At 46.8% G+C, this 22,270-nt stretch overlaps 1 protein-coding gene across 3 annotated transcripts in view; it reads right to left on the bottom strand.

The window, feature by feature from the left end:
• TRPM6 (transient receptor potential cation channel subfamily M member 6) overlaps positions 1-22,270 on the bottom strand; it is a 527,875-nt gene that overhangs the window by 365,747 nt on the left and 139,858 nt on the right. For all 3 annotated transcript variants that reach the window (XM_063913863.1, XM_063913866.1, XM_063913865.1), the window contains exon 2: positions 2,390-2,469. In XM_063913863.1, the coding sequence (XP_063769933.1) occupies positions 2,390-2,469 (80 nt within the window). The remainder of the gene's footprint in view (positions 1-2,389; positions 2,470-22,270) is intronic.

The following is a 22,270-nucleotide window of genomic DNA, read 5'->3' as shown; positions in this document are numbered from 1 at the left end:
TGCAGCCTAACCCACCCACCTAATCTCCGCTCCTGCGGCTTACCTCTCCGGGAGCCTGGAAGTCGTGATCCTGGCTGTCCGCATGCGGCAGCATTGTAATCTTATTCAAGATGGCGGCGCCAGTATTCTGATCAGTGCCGGGATTCCGGCATCGGTATTTCTACAGCCAGGATCCCGACTGTCGGGATCCTGACCGGATTAGATAGGTAGACAGACACACAGACTTCTAAACCAAATCGGTGAATAGAGCAAGCACTTGCTATGTGGGTGTGTGACTCTTAAGGAGCACATTCAGTTGTCCCTGGTCTTTAATTTTTTTTATGCAAGAAATTTCGGTCAGTCACACGGTTTTGCTACTCAATTGGCCGTGAGAAATTTAGCTGCGGTAATTGCCGCCCCACCCCCCCCCCCCTTCCCCCTTCCCCCTCCAAATGATAAATTAGTCAATTAGAAGTTTTCAATTAGCAAAACTGGGCCAATCGTTAAATGTAATTTTTGGAGTGATACTCTGCAAAGTGCAGAATAATGATTTAAAAGATGTGGACAGGTATATGGGGGTGTTGTATGGATGGCACAGGTGTTTTAAAGTGGTTTAAAATGAGTACAGAAATTCGCTCACAGGCATTTTTAAGCACATCTAAAAATAAGTAAATTATTTATTTGCTTAAAAAATAACTTTTTATCATTTTTAAACAGTTGTTAAATAGAAAAATCAGCCATTTAAAAGAAAGAGCTCCAATTATTTTTCTTTAGGACAGTAATAGATATTAATAATTTTAACCAATACTAATTAATTAATTAATATCACTTTTAGGGTACAAGCTGATTTCCACCTTTACTTATCACGTCCAATTCTTTAATTGGATAGTGCGATTTTTGGGAGCGCACATAGCCGTGGTAATCAAAAATTAGGTGTCATAGGTGCGTTCATTCCGGCTGTAAAAGTACAGTAGAAAGCGTACTGCTACGATATAATAAGAGCAACTATTCTAAATGGTATGTTGTCAGATTGTGCCCCCCCATGTACACCCAGACACACAGTGGATAGACTTAACTCCCCCATACTCAGCACATTTGACCTCACTACCCCTTAATCCTCAACCATACCTCTTGCTACTAGTCCCACTTACTTTGAACTCCTACTAGAATACATACAATATCCTGGCAGATGGGATGCCAGCTGTCATTATACTGACAGCGGCATCCCGTCTGTCGGAATCCCGGCCAGGCTTCGGGCCTGGTGGCTCACTTTGCTATTTCGCTCACCACAGGTTATATTCACAGTCGGTTAGTGGCGTGGACCCACCAACCAAGTGAAAATAACCTGCGTTTGTTGGAATCAAAGCCTGCGGCATTTCACCGGCTGTCAGGATTCCGGCGTCAGTCTCCTGAACACTGGGATACCAACAGTCGGTAGAGTAACTGCATCCCTTCCTACTGACACATCTGCCACCCCCCCAATACTCGGCACACTCACCCTTCACTGTACATACTGTATGTGTGCCAAGCACACTTACACCGAATCCCCATGTGGCAAGGGAAGTACCTGTAATGCAGGGTCCTAAGGTGTACTTAGGTAGAACATAAACCTCTGTTAGAGCTGAAGGGCATGGAGAGAAGTTGCATACAAGAGGGGACAAAGTCAGTGGCGGATCTTGCCACGGGCAAGCAGGACTTTTGCCCGGGGCGCCGCCTTCCGGAGGGCGCCGGCGCCATCCGGAGGGCGCCGCACCATGGCAAGATCCGCCACTGTCAGTGTGGGCCCCAGCAGTGTCCCCCCGCTGTGCCCCCCCTCCCGCTGTGAGAAGGGAACCTGACGCTACGCGTCTTGTTTCCCTTCGTGGCGCTGGTCCTCCCCCGCTCTGAAGGGAATCAGACGCTAAGCGTCTAGTTTCCCTTCATGGAGAGGACCTTTGGTGTGCGGTGCGCGATGACGTCATCGCGCACCGCACAGCATTGTGGCACAGACGCTAGGGGTCATAATTGACCTCTAGTGCCTATGCTGTGCTATGGGAGAGACGTCATGACTGACGTCTCTCCCATAGATCCGAGGAGAAGAGCGGCGCCGGTCTGCAGGGTCTGGAATCAGGAGCGGGGTATAGTCACAAAGTATATTGAGCATCTGTTCACGCAAGCGCATCCTGCTCTGTGACATACACAAATTGCAACTGTTTCCAGGTCTGTTTATAACATTTCCAATTAAATTTTATAATACATTTTTTTTTTTATGTTTGCAACATGCATATTCCATTTTATATATCTCATCACTAAAACGGACTATTGAGCAGGAATCTACTGTGTAGCAAACATGTCAGACATCATTTCTGTTAGCACATCTTAGCAGTGCAGCGCTTCTTCAAGTATTAGCTATTCATGGATAATGTCATACCTGTGAGGATCTCGGAATGCTGGTATAATCTTTGCACATTCCCTTTTGCAGAAAGTGCCTTCAATCCAAGATTTTTGGGACTGAGAAAAAAAAAAAAAAGAACATTATCATAAGATACTGTATAAGAGGACCTGATTCAGAAGTGGACGCAGCAGTATTTGCAATTGCATATTCGGACGCAGTGGATCTGCAAAAATATGCTAATGATTTGTACAGAGACGCTAACTGAATCTATCAATAAAAGATTCCCCAACAGTTAGTAAGAATTTCAATTGCATTTTTGCCTGGCCATGTGTAGTCCTATTGCTGGCGGGATTACTGAGGGATTTCCCAAAAACAGAATGTGGGCACCAAGATTGTGCAAGTATTAGATTTGTAATGAAATGCTGTGTGCCTCACCATATTGTGCAGTTAGGAAATGGCCCTTATAATACTGCAATGTTTGAGTAGTGGTTTGCTTAATAACATGTTGCTTGTTAAATATGCTTTCTGGGAAACAAAAACAATGCAATCTATATTACAGTTTATCAGTGTTTCAAATGTGGCCAATGGTTACAATAATAATATAAAAAGATCACTTTCAACAATATGCACATAAGCCAGTGCAATGTTTTGTAGACAAATGAATATAAAACACAGCCTAACATACAAGCATAGACATGAAAAACATTTAAAACTTACAATATCACTACAACAACATTAGCAATCCAATTGTTGCTCTGATCAGGCGCCCACATTTCAGCTCACAGACTCTTGAGGTGTAATACAGGTTTAGACACTATACGCGGCTAAACCCAGCGTCTTTGGGCACAACCAACATGATAATTAATGGATACCAAAAACAACTGAATTGTTTCATTGCGTGCCTAGTAATTATCGCGGCATCCTAAACAATTGAATTCCCCTCATTATCTTAATTAGCTAGTTTCAATCACACATGACCAGATTTGTGAACAATTGTAATACATACATTAACAGATATATACATTTGTTCTTCGGGAGAATGCCACCTATCAACAGCTGGTGGACTTGGGTAGCAAGCATCCGGATCCTCTACTGCCAGGCGCGGGGGGGAGTGGGGGGGGGTTGATATTTTCCCATCACTAACCTGTGGATACCAACAGTGACGCTGCAGGCTAGCTTCTGCACACTAGAAGCTGGACAGGGCTGCTGTTCACTGAAGTAGATTTTACTTCAGCGCGGAGAGATGGAGGAAGCAATTGTCTCTCTGATATCCCTTTTCCACCAAAATGCCTGGTCCATCCCAGCTTTTCAAACACGGTTCCAACCCATGTCACAGCTGGGTGAGACGCTGTTCACACTGCAGCTCAGACAGAGACACAAAATTCCCTGAAATTGCTTGTAGTAGTACCTGGTGTTGCTGCCGTTACCCTGTAGATGCATATGTGGCTTCTTTCAAAATGAGATGTGGAAAGGGTTCCGTGACAGAACCCTCCCAGCATCCCCTACGGCCAATGCTGGTCTGCGCATACGCAGGTGGACTACCAGGTCATAGACTCTAAAAGTCCAGAAGCAGCAGCACATTGCAAAGGACAGCTCTTATCGGAAAAACTGACCATTGCGATACTAATCACACATGTTAGTACGGGATGTAGTTATGTGACAATACCGATGGCTACATCCCACCCTCCTCTAAATCCCGACAAATGCCGACTAGCAGGGTCCATTACCACCCAGAGTGGGAATAGAACCTGTGACAAACAGAGCTCTCCGAGCCCGGAAGGGGCTTCGTTGCGCCCACCCGCTGGCATTCTGCTGCCGGGATCCCCAGTGCCGGTAATACATACCCAACCCGTTAATACATGTGCGATTAGTATCAATGTGGTAAGTGGCGGGATGTACCGCTCTCCTTTGGTACATCCTGCCCTCAATCTCTTTAACCACTTGCCTGGGGTGTACTCATCAGATTCAACCACACCAGGCTGGGCTTTCCCTTATATGGTAGCATCTGATGCGAACAGTCAGAAATGCCCACTGGTTCCCTTCCCCAGTGCCTGCCGTGCAACCAATCACTGCTGATTGGGCAGCAAGGCTGCACCCCCCAGGGATATATAAAAACAAGCAGTCCTTACCCACCCTGTGTAGACCCAAGGCTGCAGAGACAAGCAGCCACCAAAAAAATGTGAAGTCGCAAAAGTCGCAATGTTCAGATCAACTGTGGACCAATATTTCAGCCACCGATGTTTGAACCAATATTTTTGTGTTTTTTTTGTAAAATAGTGTTGGATACGTTTTAAATAAATGCTCTTAACCTTTTTCAATCATATTTTTTTTTTACATTTTTGAGCGGTTTTTGGAAAAAATATTAGCCAGGTAAGTGGTTAACCTCCCAAGACACACAATGTTCTAGTTATTCTTTGGACAATATGACAGCTATGTCCTAAATAAACAGAATGGTAAAAATAGGAATTTAATACCTACCGGTAATTCCTTTTCTCGTAGTCCGTAGTGGATACTGGGGAATGTACTTTAGTACCATAGGGTATAGATCGGGTCCATAGGAGCATGGCACTTTAAGAAATCAATAGTGTGTGCTGGCTCCTCCCCTCTATGCCCCTCCTGCAGACTCAGTCTAGGAAAACTGTGCCTCAGGAGATGGACATACCTTGAGAGAAGGATATACACATGAACAGCAGTGAGGGAACGAACCAACACACAACCGTAAAAAGGATAGCAATGCTAACCAAATAGAGGGAAGCAACGTTAACAAACAACAAGATTAGCAAAGCTAATCAAACCTGGAACAGGGACAGCAACAGCAGACCCAACCAGAACACGTACAACGTGGTAAGCAGGAAACACGAAGTACTGAGGCGGGCGCCCAGTATCCACTACAGATTATAAGAAAAGAAATTACCGGTGGGTATTAAATTTCTATTTTCTCTAACATCCTAGTGGATACAGGGGAATGTACTTTAGTACCATGGGGAAGTCTCAAAGCTCCCAAAACAGGTGGGAGACTGCTGAGACCCCTGCAAAACCGCCTGACCAAACTGAAGGTCATCACTGGCCAAGGTGTCGAACTTTACAAACGTGTTCAATCCAGACAAAGTGGCTGCACGGCACAACTGTAAGGCCGAGACACCCCTGGACAGCCACCCAGGAAGAACCCACCGCCCTTATGGAGAGGGCGTGGATAGAAGTCGGCAGCGGCAATGCAGCCGAAGAATAAGCTTGTTGAAAGGTCAACCTGAGCCAACGAGCAATGGACTGCTTTGAAGCAGGACGACCAATCTTGGTAGCGTCATAAAGGACAAACAGCGAGTCAGATTTTCTGTGACAAGCAGTCCCCTTGACGTAAATTCTCAAAGCCCTCACCACATTGAAGTACTTGTGAGCAACTGATGTGTCAGCCATTACTGGTACCATGATAGGTTAATGTACGTGAAAAAATCGACACTACTTTCGGCAAAAACTGCGGGCGAGTCCTGAGCTCCACCCTAACCTCATGAAATATCAAATACGGGCTCTTACAGGACAATGCCCCCAATTCTGAGACACGTCTTGCCGAGGCAAACGCCAGCAAGATAACAGTCTTCCAAGTAAGATATTTCAATTCCACCCTTTATAAGGGTTCAAACCAATCCAATTGGAGAAAGTTCAAGACCACGTTTAGATCCCACGGCACCGTGGGAGGGACAAAAGTTGGTTGAATGTGAAGAACCCCCTTCAGGAAAGTCTGAAAATCCGGCAAAAAAACAAGTTGTTGTTGGTAGAAGATGGAGAAACCCGAAATCTGGACTTTGATGGAGCCTAATCTTAGGCCCATATCCACTGTTTGTAGAAAGACTAGAATACGACAAAGTTGAAACCCGGTAGGAGCATACTTTATACCTTCACAACAGGAGACAAATTTCTTCCAGATACAGTGGCAATGTCTAGACGTGACCACCTCCTGGGCCTGGACCATCGTGGAAATCACCTTGGAGACCTTTTCTGGCTCGAATTTCCCTCTCAACCTCCAAGCCATCAACGTAGCTGCTGTAAGTCTGGATAGACGAACAGTCCTTGCTGAAGAAGGTCCTTGAGAAGCGGCAGAAGCCAAGGTTCCTTCAGAGACATGGTCAGGAGGTGCGCATACGAGGCTCGTCAAGGCCAAACTGAAGCAATCAGAATTTCCTGAGCGCTTTCCCCTTTTGAGTCATTTTAGAACTCTTGGAATTAGAAAAATTGGAGGAAACAGGTACACGAACTGGTAAGTCCACGGTGCCGTCAGAGCGTCCACTGCAGCCGCCTGCAGATCCCTCGTTCTGGAACAGTAGCGACGGACCGTCTTGATGAGACGAGAAGCCATCAGGTTTATCTGTGGAAATCCCCACCGTTGAACCAGCTGTTGGAATACCTGAGGATGAAGGCTCCATTCCCCCGGATGGAGGCTGTGCCTGCTGAGGAAATCCGCTTCCCAGTTGTCCACTCTTGGAAGGAACATAGTCGAGATGGCCCTCGCGTTGGCCTCCACCCACAGGAGTATCCTTGACACCTCTCACATTGCGGCCCTGCTTCTTGTTCCTCCCTATCAGTTTATGTGCGCCACTGCAGTGGTATGGTCTGACTGTACTTGGATGGCTTGATGTCTGAAAAGAGAGGAGGAATGCAGAAGGGCATTGTAAATTGCCCTGAGTTCCAGCACATTCCTTGGGAGTGCAGAGTCCTGAGTTGACCATTTTCCCTGGAATTGGGCTCCCTGGGTCACTGCTCCCAAACCTCGGAGGTTGGCATCTTTTGTGAGCAATATCCATGACTGGGAGCTGAAACTCCGACCCTCCACTAGATGATGGACTTGTAGCCAACACAACAGGGAAATCCTTGCTCATGGCAACAGAGACACAAACTGGAGCATGTGCAGGTGAGACCCTGACTACATGTTCAGTAAATCCAGTTGAAACGGGTGGGCATGGAACCTGCCGAACTGAACTGCCTTGTATGAGGCCACCATTTTGCCCAGTAGACGAATGCAAACGTGGACTGAGATCATGCGAGGTTTGAGGACTGAGCGAACCATAGCTTGGATTGCCAAGGCCTTGTCCATGGGAAGGTACACCTTCTGAGATACTGTGTCCAGTATCATCCCTATAAACGGAATTCTCTGTGAAGGATCCAGGTGAGAATTCTGGAAAAGTAGGATCCAACCGTGGTCCGTAAGAAGACGAGTAGTCCAATCGATTGCCTGCAGCAGACGGTCTTTGGACGCAGCTTATATCAGGAGATCATCCAAATAGGGAACAATGTTCCCTCCCATGCAGCGCAATTGCAGCAGCATCACCACCATGACGTTTGTGAACACCCTTGTTAGTAGTAGCTTTTGTATGGCGTCCTGCAAGGTAGCCCTTCCTACAGGAAAAGCTGGAAAGCTTGACTTGAAGAATCAGAGTGTAGGTCTCTTTTGAAATTCTAACCGGTACCCTTGGGATATGAGGTTCCTCACCCAAGGGTCCTGGCAGGATTTTGCCCACATATGAGCGAAGTGTTGACGGTGAGCACCTACCTGAAAGTCGCCTTGCTGCTGGGGCCAACCGACACGCGGAGGGCTTAGTGGAGGAAGATCCAGAGGTCTAGTCCAGAGGTGCAGCAGTGATTGGCTTACAGGACTTACCTCTGTTTCCTCTTGCAGCATTAGAGGCACCTCTGGCTCCGCCTTTGAATCTGGCCACACAAAAGGACTGCAGAAAGGGCCCAGGATAGGGACGTCTAGCAGGAGGCACAGCAGACGGCAGAAAGATAAGACTTACCCGTTGTTGCATGAGAAACCTTCATCCCCAAATAAGGCCTAGCCTGTAAAAATAGAATTTGAATTACCTACCGGTAAATCCTTTTCTCGTAGTCCTTAGAGGATACTTGGGATCTAATTAGTACCATGGGGTATAGACGGGTCCACTAGGAGCCATGGGCACTTTAAGAATTTGATAGTGTGTACTGGCTTCTCCCTCTTTGCCCCTCCTACCAGACTCAGTCTAGGAAACTGTGCCCGAGGAGACGGACATACTTTGAGAGAAGGATACAAAAGGATAGTGGTGAGATTCCGAACCAGCACACATGAAACAAGAGGAAAGCCATGCTAACCAAACTTGAAACCAGGAACAGCAACAGCTGGACCAACAACAATACTTCAGCAAGTAACAGTTCAGGAAGTATGAAGCACCGGGCGGGTACCAAGAAAAGGATTTACCGGTAGGTAATTAAAATCCTATTTTCGCTGACGTCCTAGAGGATACTGGGGATCCATTTAGTACCACGGGGATGTACCAAAGCACCCAAACTGGGTGGGAGAGTGCTGAGGTTCCTGCAGAACTGATTGACTAAACTAAAAGGTCCTCAGAGGCCAAGGTATCGAACTTGTAGAACTTAGCAAACGCATTCGAACCTGACCAAGTAGCTGCTCGGCAAAGCTGTAAAGCCGAGACACCCCGGGCAGCCGCCCAGGAAGAACCCACCGACCTAGTAGAGTGGGCCTGTAATGATTTAGGAATCGGCAATCCTGCCGTGGAATAAGCATGCTGCATAGACCCTGGGAGGTAATTCCGAGTTGATCGCAACAGGAACTTTGTTAGCAGTTGGGCAAAACCACATGCACTGCAGGGTGTCACTGACCTAGGTTGGGGGTGTTGTGAACTCGGGGGTTCTCCCGATGGTAGGGGAGAGGAACCACAGTTGGGTCGGAACAGGGATGGCTTGATATAGGCCTTCCTCATACAGGACTCTGACTGTAAAGCTTGGTGAAAATATTAAAGAACTTTATTGCAGGAAGGGAGCAACACCATGTCACATAGCAGAGAAGGAACGTATGGGGGGAATGTCCAGGCCTATAGGAGAACTTGTAAGCAATGTTAAAGATTCCAGGAAAAGAAGTACTTGTGAGTGTTGGTACAAGATAATAGTGACTGAAGAACTTGTGAGTGATGTTTTTAAAGATACTGATGATTTGAAACACTTGTGAGCGGTGGTTAAAGACACTGATGATTTGTATGACTTGAGAGCGGTGATTAAAGACACTGTAGAACTTGAGAACGGTGGTTAAAGACACTGATGATTTGTATGACATGAGAGCGGTGGTTAAAGACACTGGCAACTTGCAAAACTTGGGAGCGGTGGTTAAAGACACTGGTAACTTGCAAAACTTGGGAGCGGTGGTTAAAGACACTGATAACTTGTAGAATTTGAGAACGGTGTTTAAAGACACTGATGACTTGTAGAACTTGAGAACGGTGTTTAAAGACACTGATGACTTGTAGAACTTGAGAGCGGCGTTTAGCCCGCAGCCCACGCTGACTCCAAGAAGCACTGGTGACTGGATTGCAGAGGAACACACCAGCCGCTGTATACGCTGGAACTGTGCAGCAACTGGCACCTGGAAGTGCCGGAGACACTGGGGTACGACTGCAGAGAGATTCGCCGGGAACAAGAGCACTGGAATCCACTTCAGGGGAAAAGACGATACTCAGGCGCCGAGGCTCTGCCCGGCGTCTGCCTTTGAATCTCCCGCCTCCGCTGGATTGGCGGAACAGTCTGATGACGTCACCTGCTCCCCGCCCACGTGATGCCGGGTGTCATGGCGGTGCCCCTGCTCCAGGGAACCGCCGAGAGCCGCGCCAGCCAGACGCTGGAGCCCATGGACCATCGAAGGCGGAGGCCGCAACACAGACCAGCAGGCACGCAGGGGTAAGCGCGGTGAACGCCGCCTATGGCGTGTGACAGTACCCCCTCCTCCAGGAGTGGACCCCGGACACTTTCCAGGTTTTGTTGGATGTCTGGAATGGAAAATCCGCACCAGTCGGGGAGCCATAACTTCAGTAGCCTTGACCCAGCTCCTCTCCTCGGGGCCAAAACCTTTCCACTCCACCAAATACTGTAGATTCTTGTGAAGATAACGAGAGTCAAGAATAGCTTTGATTTCAAAGTCCGTTCCAGCTTCAGACTCTGCAGAGGTTGGCCTCGGGGACTTTAAATGGAACCGGTTTAAAATAAGGGGGCGAAGGAGAGAGACATGAAAGGAGTTTGGTATCCGGAGGTGGGAAGGCAATCCCAATTTGCAGACAACAGGGTTCAGGACTTGTAACACGGGGTAAGGACCAATAAACTTTGGGGCGAACTTCATAGTGGGCACCCTTAACCGAAGGTTGCGGGTGGAAAGCCATACCATGTCACCAACCTTGTATTGGGGAGCTGCTTGTCGCTTCCTATCCGCAAAGAACTTATAGCGACCGGAGACTCTTTTGAGATTAGCATGAACTCGACTCCAAATTTGGCTGAAGTGCCGAAGAGTAGAGGCTGCAGCAGGAATATCCTCCGGAGGACAAATGGGTAATTCAGGAACTTGAGGATGGAACCCATAATTAATGAAAAATGGGGACTCACCAGTCGAAGAGTGGTACAGATGATTATGGGCAAACTCGGCCCATGGCAACAGTTCCACCCAATCATCTTGCGAGGGAGAAAGATAAACACGGAGAAAAGTCTCTAAATCTTGATTGACGCGTTCTGTTTGCCCATTGGTTTGTGGATGGTAAGCGGATGAAAACTTGAGTTTTACTTGTAAGGCCGTACAGAGAGCTCTCCAGAATCTTGCAGTGAATTGTACCCCCCGGTCAGAGACGATTTCATGAGGTAAGCCGTGCAGGCGGAAATGTTCTCGGATAAATAACAAAGCCAACTTGGGAGCTGATGGTAACCCGGTTAAAGGTACAAAATGTGACATCTTAGAGAAACGGTCGATAATTACCCAGACAGTATTGTGACCCTTGGAGAGGGGCAATTCGGTGACAAAGTCCATAGAGATATGGGTCCAAGGCCTCTGAGGAATGGACAGTGGATGCAACAACCCCGCATGAGGCAAACGAAGAATTTTGTGCTGAGCACACTGAGGACATGAGTTGACATAATCTTGAATATCCTTCTTCATAGTGTCCCACCAGTAAGACCTTCGTAGAAACTCCCACATCTTTTGAACTCCAGGATGAACGGAGGTACAGCAAATTCTTATGATCAGTGAAAATTGTAATTAGGTGTTTAGCACCATCCAAAAGATATCTCCATTCCTCCAGATTTTAATGCCAAAAGCTCTTTGTCTCCAATGGTGTAATTCTGTTCCGCAGGAGAGAATTTGCGAGAATGGAAACCACATGGATGTAACTTCCCATCTGGAGCGTACTGCGAAAGCACGGCACCTATGACTACCGTGGAAGCATCAGCCTCCAAAAAGAATGGTTTTGAAAAATTTGGTTGTTGAAGTACTGGAGCGGACATAAAGGCTGCCTTTAACTGAGCGAACGCTGCTACAGCTTCGGAGGACCAATGACTTGGGTCAGAACCCTTCTTGGTTAGGGCAGTAATAGGTGCCATGATGGTAGAGAATCCCTTTATGAATTTCCGGTAGTAATTTGCAAAACCAAGAAATCGTTGCACCACTTTCAAGGAAAGAGGCTGAGTCCAGTCCCGGATGGCAGTGAGTTTCTCTGGATCCATAAACATGCATAAAGCAGAGTCAAAGGAGCTGACTGAACAGCATCATTGTCAATGATGCTGTTCAGTCAGCTCCTTTGACTCTGCTTGATGCATGTTTATTAAGTCCTGTGAGTGCCGTGTTCCAGCTTCCTGTATCCAACTTTCTTCACACAGGCACCTGGGCCTCTACTCCACCGTGGATTGTATTGGAGTGCCAGTCCTTTCACTGCTTTATATATACACTGCTCAAAAAAATAAAGGGAACACTAAAATAACACATCCTAGATCTGAATGAATGAAATATTCTAATTAAATACTTTGTTCTTTACATAGTTGAATGTGCTGACAACAAAATCACACAAAAATGATCAATGGAAATCAAATTTATTAACCTATGGAGGTCTGGATTTGGAGTCACACTCATAATTAAAGTGGAAAAACACACTACAGGCTGATCCAACTTTGATGCAATGTCCTTAAAACAAGTCACAATGAGGCTCAGTAGTGTGTGTGGCCTCCACGTGCCTGAATGACCTCCCTACAACCCACACAAGTGGCCCAGGTAGTGCAGCTCATCCAGGATGGCACATCAATGTGAGCTGTGGCAAGAAGGTTTGCTGTGTCTGTAAGTGTAGTGTCCAGAGCATGGAGGCGCTACCAGGCGACAGGCCAGTACATCAGGAGACGTGGAGGAGGCCGTAGGAGGCCAACAACCCAGCAGCAGGACCACTACCTCCGCCTTTGTGCAAGGAGGAACCGGAGGAGCACTACCAGAGCCCTGCAAAATGACCTGCAGCAATCCACAAATGTGCATGTGTCTACTCAAACGATCAGAAACAGACTCCATGAGGGTGGTATGAAGGCCCGACGTCCACATGTGGGGTTGTGCTTACAGCCCAACACCGTGCAGGACGTTTGGCATTTGCCAGGGAACACCAAGATGGGCAAATTCGCCACTGGCGCCCTGTGCTCTTCACAGATGAAAGCAGGTTCTCACTGAGCACATGTGACAGACGTGACAGAGTCTGGAGACGCCAAGGAGAACGTTCTGCTGCCTGCAACATCCTCCAGCATGACCGGTTTGGCAGTGGGTCAGTAACGGTGTGGGGTGGCATTTCTTTGGGGGTCCATACAGCCCTCCATGTGCTCGCCAGAGGTAGCCTGACTGCCATTAGGTACCGAGATGAGATCCTCAGACCCCTTGTGAGACCATATGCTGGTGCGGTTGGCCCTGGGTTCCTCCTAATGCAAGACAATGCTAGACCTCATGTGGCTGGAGTGTGTCAGCAGTTCCTGCAAGACGAAGGCATTGATGCTATGGACTGGCCCGCCCATTCCCCAGACCTGAATCCAATTGAGCACATCTGGGACATCATGTCTCGCTCCATCCACCAACGCCACGTTGCACCACAGACTGTCCAGGAGTTGGCGGATGCTTTAGTCCAGGTCTGGGAGGAGATCCCTCAGGAGACCATCCGCCACCTCATCAGGAGCATGCCCAGGCATTGTAGGGAAGTCATACAGGCACATGGAGGCCACACACACTACTGAGCCTCATTTTGACTTGTTTTAAGGACATTACATCAAAGATGGATCAGCTTGTAGTGTGTTTTTCCACTTTAATTTTGAGTGTAACTCCAAATCCAGACCTCCATGGGTCAATAAATTTGATTTCCATTGATAATTTTTGTGTGATTTTGTTGTCAGCACATTCAACTATGTAAAGAACAAAGTATTTAATAAGAATATTTCATTCATTCAGATCTAGGATGTGTTATTTTAGTGTTCCCTTTATTTTTTTGAGCAGTGTATATATACAACAGAGGAGCACTCACCAGTCTTCGACGTTTCAGTCCCTAGTGGGACTTTTGTCAAGATCTTGACAAAGGTCCCACTAGGGACCGAAACGTCTATACACCCCTGTCTATTATGATCTATTGAAAATAAAGAAAAACTGCTTTGAAGACTGGTGAGTGCTCCTCTGTTGTGGATTTACATTGGAAATTTACGGGTTATTATCTATCATTATATGGAAGTCACCCCAGCATACACTTAATAGGCCAGAGTGTGGACTGTTTGGAAATTATATATATATATATATATATATATATACATATATATATAGAATAAGAGATCCTTTTTGCGCTCTAAAATTGGACCTATACCTTTGATTGTACTCAATAATTTTATTAAGGGGCAAGCTTCTACACAGAGATGGTCCCCTGTCGAACAAGACCAAAAATAGAAATCAAGAAATAGTATCTCTCTGTGGAGCGCACTTAATGACTGAAATAAATATATTTATGTATAATACAATTTAATATGGTTATATTAGTTTCTGACAAAAAGAGGCTGACATCACACAAACACTCTTTAAACTTTAAAACATCTATTGCTTTTTATTGCTAAAATAATTAAATTTCAATACTGATAAAAAATGATGTACACTTTTACAATGTGTTATTGTTCATTACAGCCAAAAAATTGAATAACAACTTTTCCAAACAATAAAAGATTTTTTCACTCAACGCGTTTCGTCGTATGTCGACTTCTTCGGGAGTGTTTTTGGATCTCTGTGTATGAGGACACACAAGGAGAGCTGCTGGGAAATAAAAGAAGCTTAATATTATTTATCCCATTGCCGGATCCTCATATATATTTTTTGGACATATGAAAGTATTGTAGGTAAATTAAATAAAAATTTGGACAAATTAATTACAAGCCTTTGGAAGATTAATATTAACCATCAGATGGTCGCAAATAGGAAGATTCATTAAATACTACAAAACTATGGAAGTTAATTATACATAATAATTCTTAGTAAAATATGGATTATAATTTTGTGAAAATACAGCTGTTTCAAATTAATTAATTACCTTTTCATAAAAAACACTCCTGAAGAAGTCGACATACGACGAAACGCGTTGAGTGAAAAAATCTTTTATTGTTTGGAAAAGTTGTTATTCAATTTTTTGGCTGTAATGAACAATAACACATTGTAAAAGTGTACATCATTTTTTATCAGTATTGAAATTTAATTATTTTAGCAATAAAAAGCAATAGATGTTTTAAAGTTTAAAGGGTGTTTGTGTGATGTCATCCTCTTTTTGTCAGAAACCAATATAACCATATTAAATTGTATAATACATAAATATATTTATTTCAGTCATTAAGTGCGCTCCACAGAGATATACTATTTCTTGATAGATTATATATATATATATATATATATATATATATATATATATATATATATGTATATATATATATATATATATATATAATAAGATTTTACTCACCGGTAAATCTATTTCTCGTAGTCCGTAGTGGATGCTGGGAACTCCGTAAGGACCATGGGGAATAGACGGGCTCCGCAGGAGACTGGGCACTCTAAAAGAAAGATTAGGTACTATCTGGTGTGCACTGGCTCCTCCCTCTATGCCCCTCCTCCAGACCTCAGTTAGGATACTGTGCCCGGAAGAGCTGACACAATAAGGAAGGATTTTGAATCCCGGGTAAGACTCATACCAGCCACACCAATCACACCGTATAACTCGTGATACTATACCCAGTTAACAGTATGAAATATAACTGAGACTCTCAACAGATGGCTCAACAATAACCCTTTAGTTAGGCAATAACTATATACAAGTATTGCAGACAATCCGCACTTGGGATGGGCGCCCAGCATCCACTACGGACTACGAGAAATAGATTTACCGGTGAGTAAAATCTTATTTTCTCTGACGTCCTAGTGGATGCTGGGAACTCCGTAAGGACCATGGGGATTATACCAAAGCTCCCAAACGGGCGGGAGAGTGCGGATGACTCTGCAGCACCGAATGAGAGAACTCAAGGTCCTCCTCAGCCAGGGTATCAAATTTGTAGAATTTAGCAAACGTGTTTGCCCCTGACCAAGTCGCAGCTCGGCAAAGTTGTAAAGCCGAGACCCCTCGGGCAGCCGCCCAAGATGAGCCCACTTTCCTCGTGGAATGGGCTGTTACTGATTTAGGATGCGGCAATCCAGCCGCAGAATGCTCCAGCTGAATTGTGCTACAAATTCAGCGAGCAATAGTCTGCTTAGAAGCAGGAGCACCTATTTTGTTGGGTGCCTACAGGATAAAAAACGAGTCAGTTTTCCTGACTCCAGCCGTCCTGGAAATATAAATTTTTAAGGCCCTGACTACGTCCAGTAACTTGGAATCTTCCAAGTCCCTAGTAGCCGCAGGCACTACAATAGGTTGGTTCAAGTGAAAAGCTGATACCACCTTAGGGAGAAACTGGGGACGAGTCCTCAATTCTGCCCTATCCATATGGAAAATCAGATAAGGGCTTTTACATGACAAAGCCGCCAATTCTGACACACGCCTGGCCGAAGCCAAGGCCAATAACATGACCACTTTCCACGTGAGATATTTCAAATCCACAGTTTTAAGTGGCTCAAACCAATGAGCGTTGGTTGAGATCCCACGGTGCAACAGAAGGCACAAAAAAGGGGATGAATATGTAGCACTCCCATTACAAATGTCTGAACTCCAGGCAGTGAAGCAAGTTCTTTCTGGAAGAAAATCGACAGAGCCGAAATCTGGACCTTAATGGAACCCAATTTTAGGCCCATAGTCACTCCTGACGGTAGGAAGTGCAGAAAATGACCCAGCTGAAATTCCTCTGTTGGGGCCTTGCTGGCCTCACACCACGCAACATATTTTCGCCAAATACGGTGATAATGGTTTGCGGTTACTTCTTTCCTGGCTTTTATCAGCGTAGGAATGACTTCCTCCGGAATGCCCTTTTGCTTTAGGATCCGGAATTCAACCGCCATGCCGTCCAACGCAGCCGCGGTAAGTCTTGGAACAGACAGGGCCCCTGCTGTAGCAGATCCTGTCTGAGCGGTAGAGGCCATGGGTCCTCTAATATTATTTCTTGAAGTTCTGGGTACCAAGCTCTTCTTGGCCCATCCGGAACCACGAGTATCGTTCTTACTCCTCGTTTTCTTATTATTCTCAGTACCTTTGGTATGAGAGGCAGAGGAGGGAATACATAAACCGACTGGTACACCCACGGTGTCACTAGAGCGTCCACAGCTATTGCCTGAGGGTCCCTTGACCTGGCGCAATATCTAGTTTTTTGTTTAGGCGGGACGCCATCATGTCCACCTGTGGCCTTTCCCAACGGTTTACCAACAGTTGGAAGACTTCTGGATGAAGTCCCCACTCTCCCGGGTGTCGGTCGTGTCTGCTGAGGAAGTCTGCTTCCCAGTTGTCCACTCCCAGAATGAACACTGCTGACAGTGCTAAGACGTGATTTTCCGCCCATCGGAGAATCCTTGTGGCTTCTGCCATCGCCATCCTGCTTCTTGTGCCGCCCTGTCGGTTTACATGGGCGACTGCCGTGATGTTGTCTGATTGGATCAGTACCGGCTGGTTTTGAAGCAGAGGCCTTGCCAGACTTAGGGCATTGTAAATGGCCCTCAGTTCCAGAATATTTATGTGTAGGGACGACTCCTGACTTGACCAAAGTCCTTGGAAAATTCTTCCCTGTGTGACTGCCCCCCAGCCTCGAAGGCTGGCATCCGTGGTTACCAGGACCCAGTCCTGTATGCCGAATCTGCGGCCCTCTTGAAGATGAGCACTCTGCAGCCACCACAGTAGAGATACCTTGGTCCTTGGAGACAGGGTTATCAGCCGATGCATCTGAAGATGCGATTCCGACCACTTGTCCAAGAGCTCCCACTGAAAGGTTCTTGCATGGAACCTGCCGAATGGAATTTTGCTTTGTAAGAAGCTACCATTTTTCCCAGGACTCGTGTGCAGTGATGCACCGATACCTGTTTTGGTTTCAGGAGGTCTCTGACTAGAGATGACAGCTCCTTGGCTTTCTCCTGCGGGAGAAACACTTTTTTTCTGTTCTGTGTCCAGAACCATCCCCAGGAACAGCAGGCGTGTGGTAGGAACCAGCTGTGACTTTGGAATGTATAGAATCCATCCGTGCTGTTGTAGCACTTCCCGAGATAGTGCTACTCCGACCAACAACTGCTCCATGGACCTCGCCTTTATAAGGAGATCGTCCAAGTACGGAATAATTAAAAACTCCCTTTTTTCGAAGGAGTATCATCATTTCTGCCATTACCTTGGTAAAGACCCTCGGTGCCGTGGACAGTCCAAACGGCAGTGTTTGGAATTGGTAATGGCAATCCTGTACCACAAATCTGAGGTACTCCTGGTGAGGATGGTAAATGGGGACATGTAGGTAAGCATCCTTGATGTCCAGGGATACCATGTAATCCCCCTCCTCCAGGCTTGCAATAACCGCCCTGAGCGATTCCATCTTGAACTTGAATTTTTTTATATGTATGTGTTCAAGGACTTCAAATTTAAAATGGGTCTCACCGAACCGTCCGGTTTCGGTACCACAAACAGTGTGGAATAGTAACCCCGTCCTTGTTGAAGTAGGGGCACCTTGACTAACACCTGCTGGGAATACAGCTTGTGAATTGCCTCTAGCACAGCCTCCCTGCCTGAGGGAGTTGTCGGCAAGGCAGATTTGAGGAAACGGCGGGGGGGAGACGCCTCGAATTTCAGCCTGTTCCCCTGAGATACTACTTGAAGGATCCAGGGATCCACCTGTGAGCGAGCCCACTGATCGCTGAAATTTTTGAGGCGGCCCCCCACCGTACCTGGCTACGCCTGTGGAGCCCCCGCGTCATGCGGTGGACTCAGAGGAAGCGGGGGGAGAATTTTGATTCTGGGAACTGGCTGACTGGTGCAGCTTTTTCCCTCTTCCCTCGTCTCTGTGCAGAAAGGAAGCGCCTTTGACCCGCTTGCTTTTCTGAAGCCGAAAGGACTGTACCTGATAATACAGTGCTTTCTTAGGCTGTGAGGAAACCTGAAGTAAATTTTTTTTTTCCCAGCTGTTGCTGTGGATACGAGGTCCCAGAGACCATCCCCAAACAATTCCTCACCCTTATAAGGCTCTATGTGCCTTTTAAAGTCAGCATCACCTGTCCAGTGTCGGGTCTCTAATACCCTCCTGACAGAATGGCCATTGCACTAATTCTGGATGCCAGCCGGCAAAATATCCCTCTGTGCATCCCTCATATATAAGACGACGACTTATGTTCGCAAAATAGTATCCCTGTTCGACAGGGTTACAGACCACGCTGCAGCAGCACTATCTGCAGGTCTCAGTCTAGTACCTGAGTGTGTAAATACAGACTTCAGGATAGCCTCCTGCTTTTTATCAGCAGGTACCTTCAAAGTGGCCGTATCCTAAGACGGCAGTGCCACCTTTTTTGACCAACGTGTGAGCGCCTTATCCACCCTAGGGGATATCTCCCAGCGTAACTTATCCTCTGGCGGGAAAAGGTACGCCATCAGTAACTTTTTAGAAATTACCAGTTTCTTATCGGGGGAACCCACGCTTTTTCACACTTCATTCACTCATTTGATGGGGGAACAAAACACTGCCTGCTTTTTCTCCCCAAACATAAAACCCTTTTTTAGTGGTACTTGGGTTAATGTCAGAAATGTGTAACACATTTTTTATTGCCGGGATCATGTAACGGATGTACCTAGTGGATTGTGTATATGTCTCAACCTCGTCGACACTGGAGTCAGACTCCGTGTCGACATCTGTGTCTGCCATCTGAGGGAGTGGGCGTTTTTGAGCCCCTGATGGCCTTTGAGACGCCTGGGCAGGCGCGGGCTGAGAAGCCGGCTGTCCCATAGCTGTTACGTCATCCAGCCTTTTATGTAAGGAGTTGACACTGTCGGTTAATACCTTCCACCTATCCATCCACACTGGTGTCGGACCACAGGGGGCGACATCCCATTTATCGGCATCTGCTCCGCCTCCACATAAGCCTCCTCATCAAACATGTCGACACAGCCGTACCGACACACCGCACACACACAGGGAATGCTCTGACTGAGGACAGGACCCCCCACAGCCCTTTGGGGAGACAGAGAGAGAGTATGCCAGCACACACCAGAACGCTATATAATGTAGGGATAAACACTATCACTGAGTTAATTTTCCCCAATAGCTGCTTGTATAAACAATATTGCGCCTAAATTTAGTGCCCCCCCTCTCTTTTTAACCCTTTGAGCCTGAAAACTACAGGGGAGAGCCTGGGGAGCTGTCTTCCAGCTACACTGTGAAGAGAAAATGGCGCCAGTGTGCCGAGGGAGATAGCTCCGCCCCTTTTTCGCGGACTTTTCTCCCGCTTTTTTATGGATTCTGGCAGGGGTAATTATCACATATATAGCCTCTGGGGCTATATATTGTGATTATTTTGCCAGCCAAGGTGTTTTTATTGCTGCTCAGGGCGCCCCCCCCCAGCGCCCTGCACCCTCAGTGACCGGAGTGTGAAGTGTGTATGAGGAGCAATGGCGCACAGCTGCAGTGCTGTGCGCTACCTTGGTGAAGACTGAAGTCTTCTGCCGCCGATTTTCCGGACCATCTTCATGCTTCTGGCTCTGTAAGGGGGACGGTGGCGCGGCTCCGGGAACGAACACCAAGGACGGGTCCTGCGGTCGATCCCTCTGGAGCTAATGGTGTCCAGTAGCTTAAGAAGCCCAAGCTAGCTGCAAGCAGGTAGGTTCGCTTCTTCTCTCCTTAGTCCCTCGTTGCAGTGAGCCTGTTGCCAGCAGGTCTCACTGTAAAATAAAACACCTAACATATACTTTCTTTCTAGGAGCTCAGGAGAGCCCCTAGTGTGCATCCAGCTCGGCCGGGCACAAAAATCTAACTGAGGTCTGGAGGAGGGGCATAGAGGGAGGAGCCAGTGCACACCAGATAGTACCTAATCTTTCTTTTAGAGTGCCCAGTCTCCTGCGGAGCCCGTCTATTCCCCATGGTCCTTACGGAGTTCCCAGCATCCACTAGGACGTCAGAGAAATATATATATATATATATATATATATATATATAGAATCTGCAGCAGTGACTCACCGCTGATGTGCTCCCCAATTCTCTATAGCCCCCTGGTACCAGTACTATTGGTGTTCAGCAGGGTCTGTGGAGGAGCTCTGTTATGCAGCCTTTCAGACAGCAGCAGCTGGAAATGGCGCCATTCAGCCGCTGGTCCCGCTCTCCGGGAAGCCCCGCCCCTTCAATGGCGTGCGGTCCCATTCTGTTGTTTATACCAGCTTAATCGTTTTTTGTTTACAGTGTAAAATAAGGAAGCTTTCACCCCCTTTATATTGCCAGTCTTGGGGTCCGCGGCAGGGACTGCAGCTCGCAGTCCATGACCGCCGCGCCCTTCAGCCGCCACATGACACCGGGACCCGCTAACTGGTACCCCGGTGTAAACACTCACCGCACTGGTCATCTTATTCAGCATGTGTTAGGTGGTGGCAGCGCACTGCTGGCCTGGGCACATACAGTGTAGTATGTGAAACAGAGCCTCAGGAGCTTAATGTCCTGTCAGCGGGGATTACGGAACCATTAACCCTCATGAGGTTGGTCCGGTCCCCCCTCCTATGTCCCACAACACAGGAGACTGGTTGCCAACCAGTACTACCTGTAAAAAAACAAACTAAATCACATTTCTGAAGAAAACTCTCTGGAGTGCCAGGCTCCTATGGACCCGATCTATACCCCACACCTCCCAACGTGACCCTCTCCAGGAGGGACACAATGCTCTGCTCCTGGTCTTCCCTCTTAATGTATGATTGCCGTCACCTATGCTAAAACACCTTTCTTATCCATTAACATGTTCAAAACAGGTGCTGGCAATCATAGATTAAGAGAAACGTCCAGAAACAGAGCATTGTGTCCCTCCTGGAGAGGGGCATGTTGGGAGGTATGATACCCCATGGTACTAATGTACATTCACCAGTATCCACTAGGATGTTAGAGAAAATCTTTTAATGTTCATTTGCATGGAAGGACATTCTTATCGAATATTGGGGGTAATTCCGAGTTTATCGCAGCAGGGACTTTGTTAGCAGTTGGGCAAAACCATGTGCACTGCAGGGGAGGCAGATATAACATGTGCAGAGAGAGTTAGATTTGGGTGTGGTGTGTTTAATCTGCAATCTAAATTGCAGTGTAAAAATAAAGCAGCCAGTATTTACCCTGCACAGAAACAAAATAACCCACCCAAATCTAACTCTCTCTGCAAATGTTATATCTGCCCCCCCCCCCCCCCCCCCTGCAATGCACATGGGCCCTCATTCCGAGTCGTTCGCTCGGTATTTTTCATCGCATCGCAGTGAAATTCCGCTTAGTACGCATGCGCAATATTCGCACTGCGACTGCGCCAAGTAATTTTACAATGGAGATAGTATTTTTACTCACGGCTTTTTCATCGCTCCGGCGATCGTAGTGTGATTGACAGGAAATGGGTGTTACTGGGCGGAAACAGGCTGTTTTATGGGCGTGTGGGAAAAAACGCTACCGTTTCCGGAAAAAACGCTG

The sequence above is a fragment of the Pseudophryne corroboree genome, chromosome 1, assembly GCF_028390025.1.
Source record: "Pseudophryne corroboree isolate aPseCor3 chromosome 1, aPseCor3.hap2, whole genome shotgun sequence".
Classification (NCBI taxonomy): Eukaryota; Metazoa; Chordata; class Amphibia; order Anura; family Myobatrachidae; genus Pseudophryne; species Pseudophryne corroboree.
Note: the sequence above shows the minus strand (reverse complement) of the source record. Positions and strands in the feature narration are given on the sequence as shown.